General features: G+C 41.7%; 2 protein-coding genes across 6 annotated transcripts; both read right to left on the reverse strand.

The window, feature by feature from the left end:
* Positions 1–1024: 1024 nt before the first annotated feature.
* Positions 1025–14806, reverse strand: trpc6a (transient receptor potential cation channel, subfamily C, member 6a). 5 transcript variants are annotated; one of them, XM_030746036.1, is made up of 14 exons: positions 14606–14805; positions 13065–13393; positions 10641–10773; positions 9565–9865; positions 8845–9030; positions 6166–6330; positions 5819–6062; positions 5457–5684; positions 4491–4755; positions 3462–3657; positions 2206–2406; positions 1946–2002; positions 1661–1736; positions 1025–1289 (listed from the first exon to the last, which is right to left on the reverse strand). In XM_030746036.1, the coding sequence occupies exons 1-14, from the start codon at positions 14743–14745 to the stop codon at positions 1159–1161; spliced, it is 2652 nt and encodes an 883-aa protein (XP_030601896.1). In that variant the 5' UTR covers positions 14746–14805; the 3' UTR covers positions 1025–1158. The 5 variants fall into 5 exon arrangements, with proteins under 5 accessions (XP_030601896.1, XP_030601897.1, XP_030601899.1 ...); XM_030746037.1 differs by lacking the exon at positions 9565–9865 and adding an exon at positions 9930–10020; XM_030746039.1 differs by lacking the exon at positions 14606–14805 and adding an exon at positions 12070–12179 and having other exon boundaries at positions 13065–13192.
* A 3394-nt stretch (positions 14807–18200) lies between these two features.
* angptl5 (angiopoietin-like 5) lies at positions 18201–23616 on the reverse strand. Its single transcript, XM_030747021.1, has 8 exons — positions 23363–23616; positions 22218–22389; positions 22008–22111; positions 21827–21920; positions 20504–20607; positions 20301–20421; positions 18709–18894; positions 18201–18584 (listed from the first exon to the last, which is right to left on the reverse strand). The coding sequence occupies exons 1-8, from the start codon at positions 23417–23419 to the stop codon at positions 18265–18267; spliced, it is 1158 nt and encodes a 385-aa protein (XP_030602881.1). The 5' UTR covers positions 23420–23616; the 3' UTR covers positions 18201–18264.
* Positions 23617–27954: the final 4338 nt, after the last annotated feature.

Raw genomic sequence — 27954 nt, forward strand, 5'->3', positions numbered from 1 at the left:
AAGACTGGAGGGCAGCCTCCAGTATTTTGTAATTTGACATACCTCAGCCTTTTCTCCCTGTTTCTATTCCTTAAGAATGGCTTCTTGACAGCCACCCTTCCACTGAGACTATTTCATTTCATTCCTTTTTTTTATTTTTTGGCCTTTGCAGCTTCAATCATTAGTGTACAGGGGAGAGAGACAGGAATGCAGAAGACATGCAGTAAATTGCCAGAGGTTAGGACACAAACCCAGGTTACCTGCACTGCCACATGGCAAACATGGTTGCCTGCTCATCCGCTGAGCCACCCTGATGAGACGTCAGTGAACAGTAGATGGATCGATGGTCAGATGCATCTATCAGATCTTTGCTGGATTTTTGTTTTCCTGTTTCTTAAGGACATAGCTACTGTTCATCTGTTGCAGTTATTTAGGTCTCGCGCTTCTTCTTTTGCCCTCCACTTGTCCATTGTTTTTTTTTTTTTAAGGACACACTGCACACCATGCCAAGATATGCCAGGTTGTGGGCAAATAGCTCACCTTGTTGGTGCAAAAATATAATTTTATGCCTGTCAAACTGTTATCCTTGGCATTTTTTGCAGTTAACTAAAGAAATTGTAGCAAATTGAGTTTTTTTGCAACATACTGCTAGAAACAAAGTGCCTAAAGATGCAATTAAAAATTGGTTCTTTGCTAAGTTGTCTGTCATGTGTAGACGCAACGCTGGTTCATCTCTTGATGTTAGGTGCATTTTGCGATTCATAGGTCAGTTCTAATTGGTTTAACAAGAAAAAAGCATTCCTCTGAAAACAATCAGGTACATGAACTGGACTGAAAGTGAGTAAAAAAGCAGCCAATGAACAAAGAAAAACTTTGAAAGACCTTCAGACCTTTAAAAAATTACAAGAAAGTCTGGCTGCTTGGAAGTAAAATAGAAAGAAATGAGGGGGCGACTCAAGACTTTTGCACAGTACTAATAGGTCATTTTCAAACATTAAATTGTGTGCACTTTCCAAATAATGTATATCAAGCTGTTGGTCACATACATTTTAATTTTTATATTCACATACATAAATTGTAATGTTTTGTCACTGTGTGTACCAGCATTCTTTGACAGTGAACAGGCACTTAATCTTTGAGCTCTACACGTTAATGTACGAGTCAGAGCAACAGGCAGTGCTATGATGAAGATGTACTGATCTCTCCCAGCCTCCTCAGCAGGCCATCAAGCGTCTCCATGTTCTGTGCTTTTTCTTCCAGCAGCTCATATCGCAAACTGGAGATGTCCTGCTTGATCTCTTTCAGCTCTCCTGGATTTAAAAAACAAAAATAGATACACACTAAGAAACAGAGGAACAAGAATGGACCTAAAAAGGTACAAAGGCTTTGTCGCTCCAGCTGTACCCTAGTGGAGTACAACATTGTACTGTACCTCTGAACCTCGGAATAATTTTGTACCTTATTGTCTGTACCTTTAAAAGAACATTTCTGTACCTGTAGTGACAAATATGTACCTTTATATACAGGTACAAAGGTGTACCCATTAAAAAGGTACAAATTATGTACCTGATGAGGTACAGCTGGAGGGACAAGCCTTTGTACCTTTTTAGGTCCATTCTTGTCCCTCTATTTCTTAGTGTATACAAACAGATGATGACAAATGACAAATTTATTATTTTACCTTCAGTGATGTCATCACTCTCTCTGTCTGCTTGGGCTTTGATGATGTACCGCTTTATCAGGCGCTTCATGATCTTCTGCAACCAGTACAAGAAAAAGGCTTCAAAGTCTTTCAAATGGGTACAATGAACAGAATCTTATGTGTAAACTACCACAGTGAAACAAAAAAGTATCATTTATCTCATTAAATATTATTTACTGCAATAGTATATTGAGATCTATGATGCACAAAATAAAAATAAATAAAATTGTATTTTATAACATAGTGAAATTTACACACACATACCTGATATCTGGTTCGGCTGGTAGAAGCACCATATACTGAGTTTTTGCTTACTCCAAGCTGTAAGATTGAGCTCAAATGAGTTTAACTGGTCAAACTTGCCTGGAGGAAAGAGGGTCTGAGATGCAGCTTGTGGTGCAGCAATAAAACCACTGGGAGGTGCTCAGACTCTGCCACTAATGCTAAACAGATTATATCACATTATATCTGAGGCAGCGAAAGGATAAATGCAGGATATAGTGCACTTCAGTATTGTGTGATACCTGGTTGAGTTGGGTCTCAGTTTTCTCCTCATTGTGTCCTTCGACTAACTGCAGAAGCAGGGCCTTGATGGCTGTGGCCAGTCCGGCCATAGATTTTGGGCTAGGGACCAGGTTAAAGGGCACAGGGAGGGTCCTTCCCTCCTCGAAGTAGGAGAACCACAGTTTTGCACGAGCAAACTTCCACTCAACGTCAGCATCATCCTAAAAAAAGAGAGGGAAAAGGGAAATGTATGGGGAAAGGGAAGGAATTAATCATGTTTGAGAGGACAGAGGGAAAAAAAGCCCCATGGTGCATTACCACCACTAGTTGGGACAGAGTGTGGACCAGAATGTTGCTTAAAAAAAGGCGACCAGATGCCCTCCTGACACAACCCCCAGGGGATTTATGTCTCCTGACAAGCTCAAATCAGGGATCTTTTACTTTTTAGGCAAACATGTAAACCACTACACTAGGAAGCCACTTCCTCAAAGAACAAAAAAAAAGGAAAAACTCAAATCCTATCAAACAAGTTATCCAGTTGTCCAAAATGGATATTTTTCACTTCCTGAGTTCATTTGTAAGTATATCAATAAGATCCAGTTTAACTTACATTTTACTGAGGGTTTTCAATCTGTCGCCTTCTCTCAGCCTCATCTTTCTGACAGTTTAATAAATCATTTCTATGCATAGTTGGAGCCCAAACCTATAAACATATACTGCTGTCAGCCCTGTGCAGAAACACCCAATTGGAGCCCATGTGGGATAAGTGTGGGTTTTCCCTGCCCACAGAGCCCCACAGTTCACCCACGGCTACCCACTGTGGGTCCACACAGGCATGTTTGCTGGGTAAGGGAAAAGGAATGAATTTCTTTTAATTATATTATACTTTATTTGATACAAATAAATGAAAGTGGTTTGTTTCCCTTTTTAACACCATAAGCATATGTGCTTCATGTGATGGTGGGCCATGCTTTTTCAGGCCGTGCTTCACATTTCAGTTTAGTTCAGTTCAATTTTATTTTATTTTATTTATGTAACACCAAATCACAACAGATGCCTCAAGGCGCATTATACTGTAAGATAAAGACCCTACAATAATTACAGAGAAAACCCAGCAGTCAAAAAAGACCCCCTATGAGCAAGCACTTGGCGACAGTGGGAAGAAAAAACTCCCAGGCTCAGGGAGGGGCAGTCATCTGCTGCAACTGGTTGGGGCTGAGGTGAGGAAGATTTTGTGAACTTGCGTCAGAGGCTGTTTACTGTTTTAGTGATGTACCTCAATCTCCTGGAAGGAACTGTTAATCATGGCAATGAGCATGTTGAGCAACACTATCACCATGGTAACGTTGTAAACCCCGTACAGGACGTAACCAATGTTCTCGATGAATTTGTGTCCGTTGTTGATCACCACGGATCTGACCTCAGACAGTCCAAATATAGCCCAGAACAATGTCTTGAAGCTCTCCTCCAGGCTGGGCAGGTGCACAGACAAATAAAGGGACAGAGAGAGACCAGAGAGGAGTTATTTTTGAATTCAAACCTGCCATTCATCATCAGAACATCAGAGATACTCTTTATAAAAGAGCAACACAAGGGCAAAATGTTTTTGAGACTCACAATTACAGAATTCAGAACAGTATGTACGTTATTGTGCAAACATATAAAGTTTAACATGAATTTTTGAAAAATCGCTTTGCAGCCACAACAAACCTGCTTCTGAGACAACATGTCATATTTTTGTAGAACTCTGTTATGGCTGTGGACAATTTTAGATGCAACTATTTGTGCTAATGGGTCCAGAGGTAAATGTGAGATTCTTTTTAGTACTGCTGCATAAGTTTAAATGCAGGATATTTTAACTTTTTCTGACCTCAAAAAATTCTTCAGCTATAAGATCAAATCCCTCTTGGTTGCACTGATGATAAGTTGTGTTAACACTATAGCCACAACCAGTGATAAGGAGTCCCAAGGACTTAGTTTTAAATGGTGACAAGCCACAAAAATGTTGGGCTTTCTTTTAAATGTAACCACAAAATGAGCAGGCCTACTAAACAAACAGCTCTCAGATCTTGGATAAGAATAGTTATAAATCAAGGCCACGTCTGAGTCAGGACATAAATTATCTTTGAAACCTTACTGTAATATTCTTGGTTTGGTTAGGTTTGGTAATCCATCACGGATCAAGAATCAAATCAAGATTTGTGATCAAAGCGTCTGTGCAAGTTGATTTTAAAAAGAAGAATTTACAGTGTAAACTCAAAACCTGTGTAAAAACAAATGCAGGTGTGCGCTGGTAATGACTTACGTTGTAAAGGCGTCATTTTGCTTTGCCCCCAGGTAATAAGAGTACAGGTTGAACATGCCAATCATGAATGCCAGAAAGACCAAGATGAAGATGACCATGAACTTAAATATGTCCTTGACTGTCCTCCCTAAAGAGATCTGCAGTGGACCGAAGCTCTCATTGGCTGTGAGGATATAAGCAATCCGAGAGAAGCTCAGCACCACTGCAACCGCGTACAGGCCCTCTGAGACCAGCTGAGGATCTGACGGCAACCAGTAGATACGAGCTACAAAAAACACGAGCACGAGTCAGGAAATTGCCTTTGAATCACCTTTAAAGCCTGCAATTATTCTATTAAGGCAGATTGAAGAGGATATTTGAATAAATTAGCACAGGGTGAGCACTGAATCTGCCATTTAAGAAAGGATGTGTTATTAAATCTCCTGAATTTCAGCTTGTTTTTATTAAAGAGGCAGAAAAAAGGAAATTTATCTTCCCAGGACAAGAAAAGCTAAGGTAACAATGATAATTGGCACTTTGCTTCAATACACTGATTAAACCACTGACATATGGAGTGAATAACGTCCTTTTTTATAAAATAATCTTCTGCTGTAAAACTTTGTTGTAAAACATTGTTGTAGACTAATTACATCACCTCATGCCAGTGAAAATCCCCAATGGCAGTAATGTTACCCAGCAGGAAAGTGGACCCTGCTGCACTGTTCTAAAAAGACTTAAGAACACAACAAAGAGCCTGCAAACTCAACAAAAAACACAGCGCACACACAGGATGTTCAGGAACAAGCTCAGTCCACTGATATCAGCCAAGAGTGAGACAAAACAGGACACATCCCTTATCCCTGCACATTACTAGGCAGATGGTTTGAACATGGCGGCTGATTTAGTGTAACAATTTGGAACTACATTTGTTGGTAATAAACTAAGCAAATCATTTTATTTGTGTCATAGATGTGTGGAAATGCTCACCCAGAGTAAAGTAGTGTATCTCAGGGGGCAGTGTGACGTTAATCAGTGTTGTGTAGCGTGAGGAGACGTAGGCCTGTGCTAAGTTAGCATGTCTCAGAGCGGAGAAGCGGCAGCTAAAAGAAGCCAGGAAGATGGCCAGCATCCCAAAGTCCAAGAAGTTCCAGGGTTCAACCAGGTACTCCCCTGGTCCTTGACTCCAGATCTCCTTTACCTCAGCCCAAATCATACCTGCAGCAGCAGCACAAGTCAAATAACATGATGTTATAGATGTTTTATTATTATTATTATTATTATTATTATTATTATTATTATTATTATTATTATTATTATTATTATTATTATTATTATTATCTTATGCTCACCAATAACCCATGAGATGATAAGCATCTCCATCCAGGTGAAGGGTGTTGTGGTCATCCGGTAGAGCAGCAGCGGGTCAGAGTTGCCTTGAGAGCTTCCTGGGTGCTGATGGTGTGTCATGTTTGGCAGCAGGGTGGTGCCTGCAAAGCGGTCAGCAGCATTCAGGATGAGAAGACCCAGGAAAATTGTGAAGGATGAAGCATGAGCCACAAACTTCATGAAGGGGCTACGCATCACTTTCCCCACCTTAGAATGAGAAATGGAACAACAGGAAGATGAGAGGAAAGTTTATACCGTGAATAATATTTAAGGATGGACAGATGGATATTTGGGATTAAATATCACGTACTCTGCTGCAAGGGGCAATCCAATAAGCCACAGACAGTCCAGGCAGTCCTATAGCCACTGCCAGCACCACCAGCAGTTTGATGGCAGTGGTTTGTTGTCTCAGGCCAGGCAGGTTCTCATACCAGATACTCAGCAGCTGCTGCTGGCAGTTAGGATGAGCCACAAACTGAAAGGCACAGATGAAAAGATAAAAATAAAGGGTACTAGAAGCTCAAGGTTGCATCCTCAAAGTGTGATTAGCAGTCTACAGCTCAAAGAAGCTCTATTTTTGTATATATGATACAGAGAAAAGCAGAAATCATGTTTGAGGGTCGTAGAGGTTGGGTGCAATGTGTGTCGGGCAGCAGCCAAGGATGGAGGCCATGACAGACGGATCCCGGCTATCGTGACTGGCTATCGGGATATGGAATATCACCTCTCTGGTGGGGAAGGAGCCGGAGCCAGTGCGTGAGGTTGAGAGATACTGGCTAGATATAGTTGGGCTCACCTCGACGCATGGCCTGGGCTCTGGAACCAGCCTCCTGGAGACAGTGGTGGCGCCAGGGGGCCGCTGGGGGTGCTATAGCTCCCCCTGGAAAAGTCATAGCACCCCCATAGCACCCCCAAAAAAATGACTTGTGTCTGTGTGTGTTGAGAACTGATAGAACAAATGATCCTTCATAGCTCCCTCAGTAAAAATATTTCTGAAGCCGCCACTGCCTGGAGAGGGGCTGGACTCTGTTCCAGTTTGGACTTGCCCTCGGTGAGAGGTGGCAAGCTGGGGTGGGTATTCTTGTATGCCCTCAGCTTACTCCCTATGCGTTGGAGCTTTCAACAGTAGATGAGAGGGTTGCTTCCCTGTACCTTCAGGCTGGGGAACAGGACCTGACTGTTGTCTGTGCTTATGCACCAAATGACAGTTAAGAGTACCCACCCTTTTTGGAGTCCCTGGGCAGGGTGCTCGAGGGTGCTCCATCCAGTGACTCCATCGTCCTACTGGGAGACTTCAATGCTCATGTGGGCAATGACAGTGAGACCCACTTGCAGCTGCAAGCTTTATGCCTCCCCAGTAAGGTCTATGCCAGGGTCCTGGAAAGGAGGGTTCATCCATTAGTTAAACCTCAGATTCAAGAGGAAGAATGCAGTTTTCATCCTTGTCACGGAACACTGGACCAGCTCTTTACACTCTTGAGGATATTCGAGTGTGCATGGGAGTTTGCCCATCCAGTCTACATGTGTTTTGTGGACATGGAGAAAGCAATTGACCGGTTCTCTCGGGGTATCCTGTGTGGGGGTGCTGTGGAAGTATGGGGTGTCTGGGTTGTTGCTGCAGGCCATTCAGTCCCTGTACAGCCGCAGCAAGAGCTTGGTCCAAATTGCCAGCAGTAAGTCAGACTCATTCCCTGTTGGTGTTGAACTCACTCAGGGCTGCTCTTTGTCACAGATTCTGTTCATATTATTGACAGAGTTTCTAGGTGTGGCCAAGTGGTGAAAGGCTTCCACCTTGGTGGTCTCAGAATATCATCTCTGCTTTTGCGGATGATGCGGTCCTGTTAGCTTCATCAGGTGGTGGCCTCCAGCTTGCAGTGGAATGATTCATAGTCAAGTGTGAAGCAGCTGGCATGAGAATTAGCACCTCTAAGTCTGAGGCCATGGTCTACAGCCGGAAAAGGGTGGAGTGCCCACTCCGGCTCAGGGATGAGTTGCTGCCCCAAGTGCAGTTTATGTATCTCTCGATCTTGCTCACGAGTGACGGGAGAAGGAAGCGGGAAATTGACAGACAGATTGGGGCTGTGTCTGCAGTGATGCGGACACTGCATGGTCTGTCATGGTGAAGAGGGAACTGAGTGTGAAAGCGAAGCTGTTGATTTACCGGTCAGTCTACATCCCTAACCTGACCTATGGTCACGAGCTTTGGGTAGTGACCGAAAGAACAAGATGGCAGATACAAGTGGCAGAAATGAGCTTCCTCCAAAGGTGGCTGGCCTCTGCCTTAGAGATAGGGTGAGGAGTGCAGTCATTCTGGAGTAACAGTAGCCAGCTGAGGTGGTTCAGGCATCTGACTAGGATGCCTCCTGGGCACCTCTTGGGTGAGGTGTTCCGGGCATGTCCTACTGGGATGAGGCCCCAGGCAAGCCTGGGAATGCCTCGATGTCCCCCTGGATGAGCTGGAGGAGGTGGGTGGGAAGAGGGAGGTCTGGGCTTCTCTACTTAGGCTGCTGCCCCCCTAAGCCTAATCTGTTATGGGGGGGCTTTTATTAGATAGTAGAAAAATTATGCAACAACAATCATAACATGGTTGAGAAGTGTTTCTCTCGTCTTGTCTTTAGTTTTTCTTTATCAGCCAATAAATCAAAATTATTTGCCAATACAGATATATCACCAAATAGCTAATACCGGGCAATATATTGCCCGATATATACTTTATACACTCAAGAATGACACATCACTGAGACTGTTCGGATGCCAAAGACCACAATTTTAGTTTGAGAATCTCCTAGTGCAAATGATCTATATATTTGTATGAAAATTGCAGTTTAGTTTTAGTGATGAGATATCATCAACTGATGGTAGGAAATCAATCTATATGCATTTTGCTGAATTTGTAACACAGATAAATAATTGCAATACCTTATACATGCTCAGGAAACCCATGTTTCATCCAGCCTCTGTGTCATTGCCTGTTTGAGGACATACTGACCTTTTTGAGTTCATATTTGATGGCTAATTTGAGCCGTGTGAGGGAAGGGCGACCCGGTACATCATAGCTGTCTTCAGAGTCCGTTTCTCCATTCAGTATGGCCTCCACTTCCTCTGTGCTGCGACACAGGTCCAGAAGGCCCACCACATAGTCCTTACACTGGCTCGACAGGTGGGAGTAGTCATTCTAGAAACATGAGGGAGGAAAAATGTGCATCAGTAAGGGAAACATTTAAGATGAAGTGCTAAGATACTGGATATAAAACTGTCATTATTGTTGCAGTTGACTTGGAACATTTTGAAATTGAAAAAAAAACAGATCAGTCCATCAGATGGCATCCTAATGAGCCAGGATTTTGTAGAAAATGCAACTCTAGGTTTTAAGGGAAATGTGATTTTTTATTATAAGGAGCAACAGCACAGACATTGGAGTAACACACAGTCAAATTTGTTTAACCAGACTTTTGATGCACTGATAATGAATTTGCAGGACCTCTGTGCCCAGACATCCTGCTATTTATTTATTATACAGTACCCACAGCAAACTCTGGTACTCTGAGACCAGCAAAAATAACAGCAGTTGCTTGTGTGTCAAACCAAAAATGTCAAGCGTGAGCATGAGATCCAGACTCATAAAATGTTTGTGGATATTTTTTATTGCCAGCTGCTCTTTTGGGTATGTGTACAGCAGTGATAACAGAATAAGCTGCTGGATTTGTACCTTAAATTCTTTCTCAATATTAGCCAGCATGGCCAGTTCGTTGCTGAGCTCCAGTGCAGCAAGCACTGGATCCTCATTAGACAGGGAGAGGTAAGCAGGACTTGCGAGTCCTCTGTAGGCATTGATCCTTGATCGGGAGTGGCTGAAGGAGTCAAACTGCTGCTGGTAGTTGCACGAGTCGCAGCCACAGAAGTAGTCGTGAGGAGGATCGATGCGAGCCCCTTTACTTAGCAGGGTGTGAACTATTTCATATTCCTGACAGTCTGCAGCCAGTATCACTGGAGTCACATCATGAGAAAATCTGCGGGAATTTACACACCCAAAAACATACAGACAATACACATTTACACAGCACCAGCATTCACCTCAGCTCGTTCCCAGCAGGCGCCCGGGGCCACAGTTTCAGCATTTTCATGACAGCTAGATGTAGACACATTTAGAGAACGCTGAAACTTTCTGCCAAATAACAAAAAAAAAAAAAAGGAAAAGCGGCAGAAGGACCCAGTCACACTGCGTCAGTAATACTTCACTATCACTGTTTCCAGTCACATTTAAGCATTTATCTCTTTGCTCCCTCCAGGGCTCTCACCTCCCCCTAATGTTAACTTCTTGTTGTTGACTTTACAAAGATAAAATAGCTGTGTGTGTGTGTGTGTGTGTGTGTGTGTGTGTGTGTGTGTGTGTGTGTGTGTGTGTGTGTGTGTGTGTGTGTGTGTGTGTGTGTGTGTCACTATGACATTTGTGCAATAAATGCATTTGCTTTCTTGTTCTGAGTTAGATTAGATATAAAATATCACATCATTTTAAATATGAAGCTACAGCCAGAACTGTCTCAGCTTAGAACAAAGACTGTAAACAGGAGAATGATTTGCTACAAAATCCAGCTGCCAAGATTTCTAAACTTATTTTCTTTAATACAAACAAACTTGGTTTAAAAAAAAAGGCTTGGGGAAATGAATGTCTGTGTAGTTCACCACTGCATGATGAAAGCACAAAAAAGCCTTTGAAACAGGATATTAGGGAGAGTCCTGCAATGTCAGGAACTTTTTATTAATGCCTCTGTCTTACTGCCATACCTTGTCCCATCTTCATCATAAGCATAGAAGTCATCCAACATGTCTGCCTGAGCAGGGCTCGCTGTCAGACGACGGGCGTCTCTAAATGCTTGGTGACCCAGCAGGGCCTCTGTGATACGGACATAACCTTTACCTATAACACACACAGAGCAAACCTGTTGGTGGTACAACTTCCTGTCACATTGCTATTGCTAAACTTGCTGACTCTTAATGGCATTAACTGTGGATGCAGTGTCTGTAAAGCTGGCTCACATAGCATTTAGTTTGCAGTATTTTGTGTTCATTGTTATAGTTTTTGGACTGGTTTGAGGTTTTTTCTTGTGTTTGTTTTGGTTTGGTTTTTTTTTTAACCTTTAGTAAAGTAGCTGTTACATTATTTTTAACATCAGCTGTACCTGTTAACATGAGAAATGTTCAGCCTGCTGTAATGAAGAAAAATAGTCCCATAGACTTGTATTGAGTTGCTGTGTCATAGTGAGACATAAACTGTGGGGAAATTAAATGTATAGTAGTGCATTCATGGCAGTGCTTCCTACTGGCCCACAGGCCACACTTTAGGAACCCCTGATGTACTACTCAGCCAGTCACAGGTTTTGGAAATTGTAAAAAAATAAAGACAGAGGGATGTAACTTCAGGGTTTTTAAAATGATGACTTGCTGAAGGGGAAAAAAAGCTTCTTCTTTAACCTTATGTGTTTAGGTTTCTTTCTTTACTGATTAGCAGAACTAACCTTTAATGCTGTCTCGTTTAAAACCTCATACACATTCTTAAGCAAGTGTGTAGGTTTGGTTGTAAACATAAAAAATTGCTACTTGCCAATAAAATACCTTCATGTAATTACTAACAGATAAGACTTATTGTCTAGTATTTTGTACTCTGGACAGGATTTTGCAAAAGCTGGTCATCTGTTTTGGTTACCTTAAACTGGCTCCTAAACTTCACTGGGATATACTACAGTATATAGTATACACAGCACTGTGCAAATGTCTTGAGTTGCCCCTCATTTCTTTCTATTTCGCTCCAGAGGAGCCAGACTTTTTTGTAATTTTTAAAGTGGTCTTGAGCATTAGTTGTCCAGGCTTTCTGAAGGTCTTTAAATACTTTTGCTCAGATATTGGCTGCTTTTTCACTAATTTTCAGTCCATTTCATTTTGTCACTTTTTTTTTTGTTAAATCTACAAAAAATGCCAACACTAACATAGTTTGACAGGCATAAAAATAGTATTTTTGCACCAATAAGGTGATTCCCAAAGAGCTATTAGCCAAAAACTTGGCATATCTTGGTATGGTGTACAGTGTGTTTTTAAAAACTTTGAGGAAACTGGACAAGTGGAGGACAAAAGAAGTGACAGACCTAAAAATTACCTACAGCAGATGAACAGTATTTGAAAGTTGTGTCCTTAAAAGAAATAGGAAAAAAATCCAGACCTGACACAAGACCCAAGAGATGTATTTGCCCCTTCAGCTGATCCATCTACTGTTCACTGAAACCTCATCAGAAATAGTCTCAGTGGAAGGGTGGCTGTCAAGAAGGCATTCTTAAGAAAGGGAAACAGAAAGAAAAGGCTGAGATATGCCACATTACACAAGAACTGGACTGAAAATGAGTGGCAACAGGTCTGATGGAGTGAAGAACCCAAATATGAATTTTTTTTTTTTTGTTCAAATTGTTGTCAGTATGTACAGGGGAGCGAGGTAGATCAGTGAGTGTCCATCTGTAAAACACTCTGTCATGGTTTGGGGCTGCATTTCAGCCACTGGTGTTGAAGATCTTGTAAAAGTTGATGAAATTATGAACACTGAAAAGTACCATCAGATTTTGATCCACCATGCAATACCATCAGGGAAAACATCTGACTGCCAGAAGTCTCATTTTTTGGCAGGACAATGATCCCAAACACACACTGCCAATGCAGTCAAAGCATACCTGTATAGAAAAGTACACAGTGGAACTCTATCAGTCATGGATTGGCCTCCCCACGAGCTCAGACCTCAACATTTTTGAAGCAGCGTGGGATCATCTTGACAGAGAATGTGAAAAAAGGCAGCCAACATCCAAAGAAGAGCTTTGGATGTCCTTCAAGAAGCCTGGAGAATGATTCCTGAAGACTATTTAAAGTTCAGCCTGGCAGTATTGTATGTATTATATATCATTTTGAAGTACCCTAATTTTTGAGTCAATACTCATAAATTATTATGCAATGTCACTAAATTATAGAGACACACTATGTAAATTATAAGACTCCATTAGAGATAAACTGTTACATAACTATGCTTCCATCCTGTCAAGCATGACGTGTCATGTGTGGTACCTGAAATCTTTGGAAGTTTTGACTAATAGAGAGTTCTGCAATCTCAGTCTTTCTGTGTGATTAACCCATAACGTGTTTTTGTTCATACATATTCAAATATTCAGGTCTTACTGATGGCTAAAAGGAGAGCGTCGCCCACTCTGGCCAAATCTGCCCTCCCCAGCAGCAGCTCCGTCACCTCCAGATGTTCGTTGGCCACAGCCAGCTGCAGTGCATTTTGGCCCATGTAGTCAACAGCGTTGACATTCAAGTTGGGTATATGCAGCAGCATACGCCGCACCTCTGGTATGTTGCCGTATTCAGCTGCTTCCAGGAAACGCTGTTCAACCTCTGACAGGCTGACTGAGGGAGCTGAGAACATGTAGGCAGGACCACGAAGAGCCTGGCGTCGTTTAGCAGCGGTGAGACGAGCCATAAGCTGTCTCTCAGAGTTACTGTGGCTGCCAGAAACATAAAAAACACTCTTTGTATTGTCCACACAGGAATTTATACACACTGTAGTTACTTTATCCCCACTTAGTTTGTATGTTATTGGCTTAAGATGATGGTGGGATTTAATTGTTCATTTTTGTCATAAATAGACCAAATACAGCTTTACATCTCTTTAAAGAATCCTAAGTTAACTGACTTTATTTGGTAAAAGGTGGCAACAACGGTTCCTGCAGGTTCCTTAATTTGCTTCCTGACATCTCCTGTATTTCTTGGTTTAAGCTTGCCATCATCTCGCCTGCTCCCAAGCCTGCTGACATATCTTCAGCACCAGACTGCTGTCGAGGTCAGCTCCCACCACATCTATTCCTGAGTTGTCCCACTAAGAATAATTTGGCAGTAAGTATCTGACTGCTCTGGATTCCAACCACAGCAAGGGGTTAAGGGAATGCCACCTGAGGGCTTCCACTTTGACTGCCAACCACCTACCCCGTCTCCACCAACCCTGGCATTCTGTCCACTCCACAGACCCTCCTCCGGAGTAGCATAACTTGTCTGGCCTGTTTGCAGCACATCCTCTAATCTAACTATAGTGGTACCAATACGCTACAATGCTAACTGTGAAGCAAAGACACCAGAACAGTGGATCTGCGTCACCCACACAGCTGGTGATGAGAGAGACACAGAGAAGTTAATTTCCCAGTTTACAGCCTATTACCACTGAGAGAGCACTGAATCACACCTCATTCATCTATGGCTAAAAAATAACCTTGCCTACCATAATCTGCAATCAGTCAATCGTTGGTGGAAGTGTCGCCAGGTGTCCAAATATTTTTTTTAATCTTCACCTTGTTTCATCTTTTGAGTCATTTAAAACCTGTCGTGCTTTATTTTGTGGAATTTTGAATATTGGGGTAAAAATTGCATTTCCATAAAACAAAGTATAAAATTATGACTGGACGTGCTGAACTCATAGCAGCTTTTAACTCAGCTCCTTATCTGCCGTTCACATTTAATCATTTCGATTATGTAACTTGTTTGAAATGTTACATTCAAATATGAGTTTAACAGGAAAATAACTCTCCAGCGAGCAAACGTGCATTTGTTGAAATAATTGTTGTAAGAAATAAAGCGTCTAACATAAATCTATAATTTTTCCATGATTTTAACAGAAACTTGCAGAGGATGAGCACACCTGCCTGCTACACATCTGGCAGACTTACCCAAGGCATCGTCCGGAGCAACATGTTTCCTCTCCAAAATCATCATACATGAGCAGGTTATCACGACTCCGGGCTCTGGGGCTGTCGATGTAACCTACAGTCCGGCTGGTTCGATGGGCTGCAAGCGGTCTGTGGTTCATCCTGGAGGTGATCAACAGTAGACGCTCTGATCCCGTTTCATGTGAAAGACTAATCAAGTGCCTGTGCCACGTCTGTCTCTCCCTCTCTCCGTCGCCCTCCCCCTCTGTTTTTTTTCTGTGTCCTTGAGAAAGAATGCATCCTTCTGGGTCCCACTATACTTTTACTTACATGACACATTGAACTTCACAGATGTGGAAGGAAGGTCAGGGTCACTCAGTTACTGGTGATGTAGGGCCCCATTTGTCTCAGTTCTTTCAGCTGAGTCTACCAAGTCTTTTATCTCTTTCTTTAAAAATTACTCAGCAGTAGTTGTGGGAATAAAGGCTAATTTAAAAAAAAAATGATTAAAGAAGCTAAATATTCTCATAGTGTCTTGCCAATAGCTGTAATGCTCGCATCGTAAGATGCTATTTTAAACCGCATTGTTTAGAGTACGTGGTGAGATTTTTAGTGTGCGTGTGTACATGCGTGCAGGAGTGACTGATGGCTGATGAACAGCAGATGAAATTCCTCAGGGTTTAAATTCCCTGTAGACTTTGCTTCCTGTGTGCTCCCACTCTCAACTGATCCCGGTCCAGTGTGGGAAAACTCTGTACCCAATCACACACACACACACACACACAGACACACACGCGCGCACACACACGTATGCTGGATGCACACACTGCAATCCAGCTTTTAGTATCTCTTTGTTGCATTTTTGTGGGGGCAAAGTGTCTTCTGCTTTATTGTCTCTATTTTAGCTGAGCTCTTTTTTTATCTGCTTTCAAGCTGAATTTCACACGAAACAGCCCCTTACATTACACAAAATTCTCAGCATGAAACAATTTGATACAGCAGGGTCTCTGATGTGCAATTGCAGCAGTGAAAATTGCCTTTTAAGGGCTTGATTGCTGAAGATTAGTCAGTTTCATGGCATAACAGCGTCACATTTCACTGGGAGAACGGTCAGGGGAATGGGGCTAAACTCTGACAAATGTCACCATTGTGAGTTTTTGTTAAGACTTCCTCGTCTGAACAGAACAGACCTAAAATCTGTATGTAAACACTGTCAGCCCAAACATACACACTCTTATTGAGGGGCACTGAGTGGACAAGTACCTGGACAGTCCTTTGTGGGTCCTCCTCATGTGTGTGTGTGTGCCTGTCTGTCTGTCTGTGTGTGCGTATTGATTAACTGTGGTGTCATGTGCACATACCAGACCACACAAAGAGCCAGAGATCCTTCAGTGTTATCACCTGAATCAGTGACACTAAAACACACAAGCACAAACACACGCTTATCACGCATGTACACACAAAATAAACTTTGGCACCAACAGGACTCTGTACATGTAAGCCACACATTGCTGCAGCTACCTGGAGAAGAGTTACCTAAGCAGTCTACTTTAAAGACATAACTTGAAATGATGGAGCCGCTCTGATTTAAAGATACTTTTTCATAGTTCAGGTTTTGTTGGGCTGAAATCTGAAGGAGGAGGAGAGGCGGAACAAGAAAACACAAAGGCCCGGACCAAACTGTTTCCTGTATGGAAGCAACTGTTCTTTGTCCAATAAACCAACCTGAACCTGCACCTCCTTCTCTCTTCTAACCCCCCATTGTTTCCCTCCTCTTGACCTCTCCTCTCTTACAATAACAATTAAAATTAGATACAATCCAGGCTGAGGGTTTTTTTTTTTTCTTATTTCTGTCTTTTCTTTCTCCAGTGTGGGAATGATTCGAGATCAGTGTCACTGCTGGTTTGTTGGACGCCTGTGAGATCACAACAGCAGTTTCTGTGTTTCTGCCAGCGTGCTCAAGAGGCTGCAGCTTTCATTACAGCTGCAAAGTGTCCGGTGCTCATCTGGAGACTTTGACAGTGTCTAATTCTTGGAGCGCTTAAAAGTTTTGATGGACAAAATATTTTCCTGATTGAATCATCAATTTAAAAAAAAAAAAAGAAATTACTGAAACAGGAAGTCTTTAACAGTACTGAACACACCACGGGGGTGATGAACCTGAAGGAGTGAACCCAGGAGGTTTCGGCTAGCTGCTTCTACACGGTGGTCACACTGAGCTGAATCAGAGGGCTGATTCATTGTCACACTTCTGTGTGAAGGTGACCTCAGGGAAGGAGAAGTCCAAGTGTGCAGCTGTAACCTCGGTAACCTTTTCTCTGCAATCCACTGATTTGATTGTGAAGCAGGCAGGCCACTCTGGGTGTCTGAAGCAACAACAGCACGCTGGCTTCCCAACGTATTTATCTGGGGAGGTCAGGGTTTGATTCTGTTTGATCAGGTGACCATTACAGTGACTCTTTACTGATCAAGGCACTGATTTCTTTCAAGTTTAAAAACAGGTTACCACTGTGATTGGTTAGATTTATGTTCAAGGATATTTTCATTTTAATTACAACTTAGGTTTCATGTTTGCAGATTTTTTTTTCACCACTGTCCAAATAGGTTGCTGGAGTGATTCACAGGTATATACATACTCATATCCCGCTTGTACTGGAGGTCTCAGGTAACGCACTATGTTGAGATTCACAGCACCACCTACTGGAATGCATTGGTTTAAGTGATTTTCTGGCATAGGGGCTCATAGTAAGTGCTTGACAGGTAAAAATGGGCCAGTTTTTGTCCTTACCATCATATGTATGTCAGTGACTCCAAATTATTTTAAACTGGGAGGCATGTGGCAGCATTCGTGTCACAAGTTAGAGGTGTATCGTGGAGAAAGCAGCAAAATTGTTGTAAGAGAAAAGCATGGTGTCTAAGAGCAAAAAGCAAAAGAATTTCATGACTGAAGAAAATGAGTCCAAAAAGACAGACTTTACACTTTGTTTGTTCAGCAGTGATGACAGTTTAAAAAAAATGAAAAGGACTAGGAGTGAAAAGAAGGAAGCAGATGGAAGATGAGGACTACCTGATGTGTCAACCCAATATGGGAGATTTTACAATTCCATCTTTTATATCATTAGGCTCTGGCTCCCTGTTTAGACTGGCAGCTCCTAACAAAATTTGAAAATTGATATTAGTTGAAAAAAAGTTTGGCAAACTACTGAAGCCAAAAAATAGTTCATGCCCCCAAAACTTATCAGAAAGGACCCATATTGGATTTTAGTTAAATATAGGTCTGCGGAAGACCACAGAGGATATCTGTGGATGTAGTGAAGGAGGACAAGCAGAAGGCTGCCATGACAGAGGAGGATGCAGGGAAAGGTTGAGATGGAGATGGATTATGCTCTGTAGCGACTTCTAAAGCTAGAAGAAGAAGGATACCATAAGAAAAATTTTTTTTATTATTACCTATAAACTCCATATATTCCCCTGGTCACCCATGCCCCACCTGCAGTGGCTCTATGCCACATCAGTGGTGCCTGCCTCACAGTTTGAGAAGCACTGCCTTATAGGAATACTTTCAGAAAAGGTTGCTGGTTACAATGAGGTGATACAATGAAAATGGGAGCCCAAGAGAATTGTGCCCTGTTTTATTAAAGCTTTCAGTCATACAGTGATGCAGTTCTCCCAGTCAGCTCTCAGTTATTGGTTGCAATCCTCCTGATCTTCATGGTGACAGATTTGATAGTATAAGGGACTCCACTGTGTCTCCAGGTGTCCCACAGGATGTGCATCCTCTGTCCCTGGTTCCGTTCTGCATCTTCAGGAGAGCCATTGAGGTTTGCCAGGCCACACTGATTGAACCACCACCCGGTGTGGTTGTAGTGAATGCTACAGCTCTCTACCGTGCAATTGCCAATGGAGCAGAAAGGATTGCAGCCGTCATTGTCCACATCTGAGGCGCTGAACGGAGCTGTGTCCTGGTTCTGTTCCTGGTCATAGCCTCGAAATGCATCACCTGCACCAAGAACACACAGAAATCCATGCAAGAGGCACAAAATAAGCAGACGTAAAGTTTAATTTGGACTTTGACAAATATTTAAAAACATTTGTTTTGTAAGGTTTGATTTATGAAGCCATACCTGCACTTCCAGCATATCTGCCCAGGTGTATACTGAAAAACTGTGTATCGCTGTCAAGGCGGAAGTCATCATATGATGCATAAGAGGTGACATCATCGTGGGAGACTAGAGCAATGTGAAGCTGGAATCGCGTGTCTTTCTGGTTTACTATATGAAACACCTTCTTCAGGCCCAACCAGTGTTCTCCTAAAACAAAAACACAAGAAGAGAGATTTTGCCATTATCATAGACACTAAGTGAAATATATAGTTCTTATCTAGTTTGATAAAAAAAGAGACAGTGTGGAAATGCTATGGAGCTACATTCAACAGGTTAACTAAGCCTTGCATAAAGACTGGGAACAGAAGACAACAGCTATAGCCTGCTCTTTTCAAAGACTGAATGACTGCAATCACAGTAGCAGCCTGTAAAACTGCAACATGTTTTCTATATGCTTTTTTACCATTTCCTCTGTAGTCTTCAGGCTAGGCTAGCAAGACTTCATGTGCAGCTCAAGCAGAAACCGTGGCTTAAAAATAAAGCCAACGGGCTGCAGTTCCTCCAATGGCTGTGTAAGACTGAGTCCACAAAAAAGTCCATCCCGAAAGATAAAACTCACCTGTAACTCACCCATTTAGATTGTATTAAGGCTTAAAGTTAGGCATAATTATGGGCTTGGTTGCTTAGGAATAATAGGTGATGCAAGACAAAACTAAGCTTCTCAAGTTCACACGTTACTCACACGAATACAATTGCATTGGAAACCCACGAATATTCCCCTCAACAGCCAACAGGATGAGGAGGAGGACACCTGATAACTGGAGTAAATTTACAGTGAGATATTTTTAGAACAATTTTACAATTTTCTCTAAGTCCTCTCCCTTTTTTTCCTGTTTATCTGAAAGCAAAGTTGGACTCAAATGCTGCCAATAAGATCGTCCGTCATTTTTTATCTTCCAGCTAATCGACTTTCATGACATATTGCAGAGTGAACTTTTCAACAGGACTGAAATATTTTAACTCTCCTCTATTCCTGTTACCCAGTGCAAATTTGTGTCATTCACTTCACTGCACAGTTTGTACATTTTACTTTAAATCTATTTTATTTTTTGCTAGCCAAAATTAGCATCCTGTTTCATGTCACAGTAAATTGAGGGTGTTAGCTAAGCTAACCAACTTTAGCTTTAGCCAATAGCTCCCAAGCGCCACCCAGTCATCCAACTATGGTCACATGATGTAGATGATGTCACTGTGGTTACAGCCATCTTTTATGTACAGTGTGCACAGCTGCTGTTTTAAGTACACTGGCATAACAAGAAAATAAACAAGCAAATTTCACAAAATGTCAAATTATTCCTTTAAATTACATTAATTGAATGCTTAATCATGCAAAGAGTGATCATCGTGTTGGGCAATGTTTCCCAAAGCATTTTTTTTACTAATATACAGTACCAGTACCAGTTTGGGCACACTCACCCATTCATATAAATGGATAAGTGTGTCCAAACTTTTGACTGGTACTATATTCTGAGCATCTAGCTTGCATAGCTTGTGCCTTCTGACATTATTTTTACAGTGCAACCTCAAAAAGGGTCTCTTTTATAATGTACAACCTGCAAGATGTCCGAAGCCATCAACATAATCGGCCCAGGATCTTTTGAAGTCAGTTAAACCATCAGTCCTCCTCTGCATCACTGTCCATCCACCTCCCATATAGTCCATCTCACAGAACACCTGCAGGACAAGCTTTGCTTTAGGTGGTGACCACAGAGTGAATGACTCACTGTGAATGATTGAATGAATTATGTACATATACCTCAAATGAAGAATCAGTATTCTCTGGGTGGACTATGTAAATGCCGCTGGGGATCTTGGGGACAACTGACATCAGGTTGTCCTTGATGTCACTGCAGTCTCGTCCTAATCAATGCAAACAACACTCTTTTTCATCAGGAGTGCATTTTAATTAAATGTATATTTTTGATTTACAGTCACTAATGATGTGAATGAATGTGGATTTCTCTTATTAGTCACTAAGCATGATATAAATTACATTAATTATCTCTTTCTGCCAAACAATCATTAGATATTCGTCAGAGCTGTTTTTTCCTCCTTGACTCACTCAAATGAGGCACAAACTACTGATTCATGATAAGATTTACAGGTTAGTAGTGCAATTCAGTGTCTAGTGGAAAATATGCATCTCCAAATATGCTGATTTTGAATATTTCTGATGTATTGAAGGATTAAATGCATGCATGGGTTAGAGCAGTTTTCAGCTTCATAGGTCAGAAAAAACCTTTACAAACACATTATAGAAAAATGCCATGTGCTGTCATGTTCTTATAGAAATACTGACTTTTAAAGACAGATAAAGATTTAGTATTGCACCGCCAGTTTGTAGTCTGTGACATGTTAAAGAGAAAATCAAGAGACTTTACTCATTCAGTTTGTGAACTCAGAACTTTAAGAGAATAACCTTTATTTATTAGCTTTGGTTTGGATAGTTAAAGCTTCACAAGTACAAAGGATGTGGCTATTATTGATTTATTTTTAATCCATAATAGGGGATAAAGGTTTTGTATTTAGGCCTGTGCTGCTTTGATTTGATGCTGAAAGTACCATTTTATGAAACTGAAATACTGGGTATCTCATTTTGAAATACTGTACAAATTCATGCACCAGATTTCAAGATGTCCTTAAAGGAAGGCACAGCGTTTCTCATTACATCACATTCCACATATAGTATACAGTTACAGTTCTGGATACTCATATTAAACTTAGCCCTTGGCTCTGTGTGATGTCAAAGAGAAGGGACATCCCTAATATGGTCATCGCAGCCCCACAGTTCTGGGTTGAACCTATTCTTCAAACCTTCTTTTTGTAACGGTCAACCAATCAGAGAAAAACTGGAAAAGGAGACAAACTGAAACAGTTTGGGCTCCATCATGTACAAGATCAACTAATGATTATTTTCAACTTTGAATCAAAGGCATTCTAATAAAAATGAAGCTGCTAATGAACAATGAAATGAAGCCTGGACTTTTAATTCAGCTTGTTGTTATTAGTAACTCTTTATTACAAGTTAGCACCCATGTCTTTTAAACTTCATGATCATCATAGTATGTGTTTGTGTTACCATGAGATTGCACGGGTTTCATGGAGTACATCTCAGTGTTGCTTCTCTGAACTTCAGAGCTGAGTGTCTGCACTTTGGTCATCAGCTCTGTGACCTGGAAATGGGACATCACAGTAAATACATTCAGCCAATCCAGCGCTCAGAAACACCTCCAACAGAGGAAAACAGACTCAATTTTCACCTGACTGCTGAGGATGTCCAGAGCTCTCTGTTGCTCCTCCATCACGTCCCTCATCAGTTTCCGGGTGCTGCGTCCAAAAGCCAGCAAAGACTGCTGCAACTGACCTGAACACACACACACACACACACACACACACACACACACACACACTGAATAAAATATGAAGATGACGAGGCTAACAATAACACAAGGAAAGAGAAAAGACATTACCACAGATGGAGTGTTTCTCATCTCGCAGGAGCTTGACAGTGATGTCACATGGGATACTGCATGAGTTCTGACCTTTGACCTCGCCAAAAGATCTCTGGTCTTTGACAGGAGCATCAGAGAAGCCTTGATTGACCAATTCTGATTGGTTTAAATTGCCTCTGTTTTCTCTGTCCTTGATTTCAGGAGAGAAGGACAATGAGAGAGTTTAATCCACAGATATAAGTCAGCACTTATTTAATGTCTAATGTGTAACCAGCCTGGAAAGTATGACTCCAATGGAGCATTAGAGGACAAATGTCAGTGTTTTGTTTGTGTTTGTTTACTTCTTTTAATATGGTACATAGTTTCTTATTTTAAACATGCTACCGACATTTTTTTAAATGTTTTTTCTTCAGTCCCCTGAATTAGAAAGTAGACACTTTAAGTGTTTTTGACAGCACAGAGTCCTGATTTGCTCTTGCGCTCTGACTCCTCTACCACCAACTGAAGAAGGAGAAAAAAACAGAAGCTTTCGTCACGGGATCAGCAGGGCTTTAGGTCAAATATCATGCTTGGCTGAGAGTAACTGCAATAACCTGAAAGAGATCTGTAACCAACAATGAATACAGCTTTGAAGCATTTACTTATTGTTCTACTCCAGTACACTTCAAATGGAAACTTTTCCACAGGACTCTGTGCAGTCGTGTGGAAAACTTTTTTTGAAAGATTGATGTTTGATCATATAAAATTGCTCAGCACTAATAAGGAGTTAAACTTAGCTCCACCTAAAACAAACTTCGGCAAGTGCTGCTCACACATTATTGCATCAGCAAAAGAAGTCTACATACACTATGTAAAACTATGAAAATGTATATTTGCATAACAGATACTCTTACCTGTATATTTTGCTAATAGTACTTGTTTTCCTTAAAACACAAATTCATACCATGAATATTTCAAAGATAGTAATACTAATAGAAGAGAGGAATTCATGGCTTACTCCTAAATCTCTATGATCACACGGGCACTTCTTGAAGCCTTTAAATCAGCTCACTTGCAACTCATAATTTATAGCTTCCTGCTGTAATTCCTGATAGAAGTTTGAGCGATAACACAGATGACAAAGACAAATTAAAAACATTTATGGCATGCATCATCATACATACTGCAGAGGACAGAAGCGGAGGAAAAAGCAGCAGGAGGACAGTTGCTGTCCACATCATCTCAGCCTTTTTCCGACTGTGATTATTTCCACCAGGAGCAAAGGGGTTGAATTCAGTCCGCCAGCAGACACTCCTTCATATATGCTTATTTTATCACAAACTCTTTCCCTCGCATGTCAACCTTCTCATCTGCAAGTATTATTACATCTTCCTTTCAGTTGTCAAACTACATTATTTTTCTCCAAACTTCCTGTCCAACTGCCCTCTCTCCACCTCCATCAGTCACTCCCACTTTCTCTTGTAAATTCTCATGACAACATACTCTTTGAAAGGGGGGGTGTCACATTTGTTGATAAAACTCTGGCAAGTAGCTGAATCTGCTGATTCAGAGTCATTACCTTCCCCCTCAGTGTCTATTACCGAGCATTGTTGTTTTACAGGTTATATCCTGCCATCAGCATGAGAAACAGATGTGGAAAGGGAAACAGGCAGCTTGTTTTAATGTAGGAACCCTCTCCCTCTGCCTGTGTCTCTGTGTGGGAGCTACAGGGAGGAGTGAAGGCAGGGTGTCTCAGCTTCTCCTGCTCATATTTCCCCCCCACTTACTACCCTCTCCTCTCTTTCCTTCTCTCTGACCACTGAGCCATATGTATGAAAACAGCCTCCGTGACAGTCAGACCAATTACTTCAGTTAACTGGGCATTAAAGCACTGATGAAAGTGAAAAGGAGAGCAACAGCAGCGTTCCACTCAAGAGTCCAGCTTGTCACTTCCTTGGAAAAATGTGCTGCGATTGCCAGACTGAAGATTTGCTGCTGTTCTCAACCTGCATGAGTTTACAGCCACGGTCAGTGAGAGGAATGTAAAAAGCCACATGCTGCAGCCTCTGGGCCCCCACATCTGTCCCACGTTACATGGTCTCATAAAACAGTCTGTGCGTGTGAATGAGAGCTGAGATAAGGAGTATATTTAGACACCACTGCATAATTGATCAAGCAATTCATCAAATGTATGGTACATTAGAATCTGTTTGTGTTAACAGAGAGGATTGAGTCCTCTCTCATGTATAATGAATGTGAAGCTGAGAGACAGTTAGCTTAGCAAAAAAGAGTCAGTTTGGCTCTAGCCTGAGTAAAGCCTGAATATAGCTGGGCCAATACTGCCAATACTCAGGCAGGGTGTGGTGCTTAAACAATGCTCAGCTGGTACTAAGGGGTCCAAAGAATAGATCCCCCACACCATCACACCACCACCCACCTGAACCATTGATACAAGGCAGGCTGGATCCATGCTTTCATGCTGTTTCTACCATTTTCATGCTGACCCTACCATCCGAATGCCTCAGCAGAAATCAAGACTCATCAGACGGGGCAACATTTTTCCAATCTTCTATTGTCCAATTTTGGTGAACCCGTATGCTTCAATGTTTGACATGAGAGACACTGTTCTGTGCACCATGGTCGGAAGTTCGGAACGAGAGGTAATTTGAGTTACTGCTGCCTTTCTATTAACTCAAAGCAGTCTGGCCATTCTCCTCTGACCTCTGACATCAACAGGGCATCTTCACCCAGTGAACTGCGGCTCTCTGGATATTTTCTCTTTTTCTGACCATTTTCTGTAAACCCTAGAGATGGTTGTGTGGGAAAACCCCAGCGGATCAGCAGTTTCTGAAATAGACCAGCACCAGCAACCATGCCACGTTCAGTCACCTTTCTTCCTCATTCTGATGCTTGGCTTGAACTTCAGCAGGCCGCTGACATACCTAAATGAAGTGAGCTGCAGCCACGTTATTGGCTGATTGGATATTGGGTGTACGTAATGAAGTTGCCAGTGAGTGCACAATGACTTTTTTCCTTTTTTTGTGAAAAGGTGATGCAGGAAAAAAAAAAATACTTAGATTAATTTAGAAATGGTGTCATCACCTGAAATTGTTGTTTACAAGAGCAAGCACTCTCTGCAGCACATGTACCAGAGCAGCACTGCCATCTCCCCTGAAGCTGACTCATTAGGTTATACCAACCAAAACACAAACGTGCACTCTGTGGTTTTATTTATGTGGCTAAGCTGAATGATTTTTCTGGCTTGTTGTCTTTGAAGGGCTGATCAGCTATCAGACATGAGAAAAATTATATGTTTAACAAGCACCAGAACACATTATATACCCTTTGTTCCAGCGCATGATGTCCCACAAAACGCAGCTGTTTAACATTTTAGAGGTGAAGCAGTGAAAAGTGTGTTTCCCAAAATATTCCCCCTAAATAATCAAAAATAAACTAACAGCTGTCACCACAGAAGTTTAGGTGAGACACTGCCATCTAATGTGCAGTGGTGTGTATTACATTACATTTACGGCGAGGCTCATGGATCTGAATGCTCCACAGCGTTTAAACATCCTGCTTTGGAGCTTCAGAAACATCAAATAATCAAAACATTTCTGTGTTGTATGAAATAAAACATCAGAAAGTGTGCAGCGAGACCGAAAACTTACCTGTAACTTTATTATTGTTTAAAACAATTAATAAAGTACATTTTATCAAAATGCCATGATTTTAAACTAATCTGGGTCACAAATAGTTAAAAAAAAAAAAAACTAACACAGTGATGGTGACTGAGCCTAACATTTAAAAAAAATCTCTTGTAATTTAAGATACAGAAAAAGAAAGTTTTCACAGGACTCTACGCATTACACCATCTTTAGCAGTAACACCTTGAAATATTTTTTTTCTGTTTGACTTTATCATTTTCTCATATCACTGTGTAGGAATTTTGGCCCACTCTTTGCTTCAGTTCATTGAGCTTTGCAGGAATTTGTTTATGTACAGCTCTCTTAAGATCCCACCACAGCATTTCAATCAAATTTAGGTCAGGACTTTGACTGGACCATTGCAGCAGCTCGCTTCTTTTCGTTTTCAGCCGTTCTGCTGTAGATTTGCTGCTGCGCTTGGGATCATTGTCTTGTTGCATGACCCAGTTTCAGCCGGGTTTTAGTTGTCAGAGAGATGGCCTCAGATTTTACTGTAGAATACGTTGCTCGATAGAGGAGCTCATAGTCGACTCACTGACTGCAAGGTGCCCAGATCCAGTTGGTCTGATATGCTGTTTGGAATTCTTCAAAAACAAAAAGCTGTGTATTATAGTCAAACATCTCCATTTTGATCTAACCTGTCCAAAGGATATTGTTCTAGAGGTCTTGTGGTTTTGTTTAGATACAACTTTGCAAACCTAAACCGTGCTGCCATGTTCTTTTTAGAGGCTTTCTGCTGGCAGCCTTTCCAAACAAGCCAAACTTGTTCAGTCTTTTTTCTAATTGCGGTGGCATGACCTTTAACACTTAACATGCTAACTGAAGCCGGAAGACTCTGACATGTAGCGCTCGTGGTTTTTGCAGTTTCTCTAATCACTGCACAGTCTGACTTTGGGGTGAATTTGCTGGGCCACCCAGAATACCACAGCACTGTGTTAAAACACACCTGAATGCTCCAGACTACCAAACTGCCAAAACGTCTGTTTTTATAGAGCTGCTCACACTCACTGAGGATCAATTAAATTTTGATTGGCAGCACCTGGCTGCTACTTACACTCTTATTTCATATGAAAGCAGTACGGGTCACTCAGTTTTGCCAGCAAAGTGGGTCTCACAGATCTCTGAGCCTGGTGACTTCAGAGAGAGCAGCGTGGCTGAAAAGTGTCTGTTGACCTTTTCTTCACCCTTCAGCTTATGGAGCTCATTCATGTAAACAGACAGGAGCCTGTCACAGCAGTAAATGTATGTGTCACACTGTTGCTATCTTTTTATTTCATAGCTAAAATAATTGGTGAGTGAAATGAGCATTAAAATATCTTTCACATCCCAAATATAAAAAGAATTGGCCTCAAATTGTAAGCATTTCTCTAAAGTAATGACTGAACAAGCAAAACACACAATATATATGCTGAACCATATATTTAACATGTTCAACTATGTAATATCATCAGGACAATCTGCTCCACCAACACTCCACCAGTGCTTTAATCAGACCAAGTTTATTATGTAATTATATATAGACTAAAGCTCCCCGCGTCAGCTGTTGCCTTTGGTGGGTTATACTGAACTCCAGTCCAGCCAGACATTTTTCTTGAATTCAATCTGTTGGCCAGCTGAGCTCAAGCTCACTATGCCGCATGTTTTCCACTAGAGGCAGGGCACCGCGGCCGTGCCTGCACGGGACAAACAGGCTCCGGCTGGGTTGGCCTCATCACGGGCGGATGTTTTCTCAGTGCAACTTCCCAATCCCCCCCCCCACCCAACCCCCAAACCAGACGAGACCCAGGCCCAGAGTTAGAAAAGTGGTTCCAGCCCCCCCGCGAGTATATTAGTGTGCTTGTCTTTTGCCCTCCCCCCCCTCCCGGTCCACATTTGGCCCTGTGCTACTTTCATCAGCTGCACTGGAAAACCGCACAAACTGGAATCAAAACCTAGTCAGAAAGTAACACTGGAATAACACTCATTTCCGTCCATTGTCAGGGCTGAAAGTGACTCACTTCATCCAAGCTGAGCTGCAAAAATACTTAGTCATTTTTTTTTATTCTTATTGACAGTTCACACGTCTGTCCTCG

Source organism: Archocentrus centrarchus, chromosome 14 (assembly GCF_007364275.1).
Source record: "Archocentrus centrarchus isolate MPI-CPG fArcCen1 chromosome 14, fArcCen1, whole genome shotgun sequence".
Classification (NCBI taxonomy): Eukaryota; Metazoa; Chordata; class Actinopteri; order Cichliformes; family Cichlidae; genus Archocentrus; species Archocentrus centrarchus.

Coding starts and splice junctions, on each gene's coding strand:
- trpc6a (XM_030746036.1), bottom strand. CDS start 14,745: ATGAACCACAGACCGCTTGCAGCCCATCGAACCAGCCGGACTGTAGGT. Junction 13,394..14,605: donor TGCTCCGGACGATGCCTTGG/GTAAGTCTGCCA, acceptor TGTTTCTGGCAG/CCACAGTAACTCTGAGAGAC. Junction 6,331..8,844: donor TCAAATATGAACTCAAAAAG/GTCAGTATGTCC, acceptor TGTGCCTTTCAG/TTTGTGGCTCATCCTAACTG.
- angptl5 (XM_030747021.1), bottom strand. CDS start 23,419: ATGATGTGGACAGCAACTGTCCTCCTGCTGCTTTTTCCTCCGCTTCTG. Junction 20,608..21,826: donor GAAACCCGTGCAATCTCATG/GTAACACAAACA, acceptor TGCATTGATTAG/GACGAGACTGCAGTGACATC. Junction 18,585..18,708: donor CAGATATGCTGGAAGTGCAG/GTATGGCTTCAT, acceptor TTCTTGGTGCAG/GTGATGCATTTCGAGGCTAT.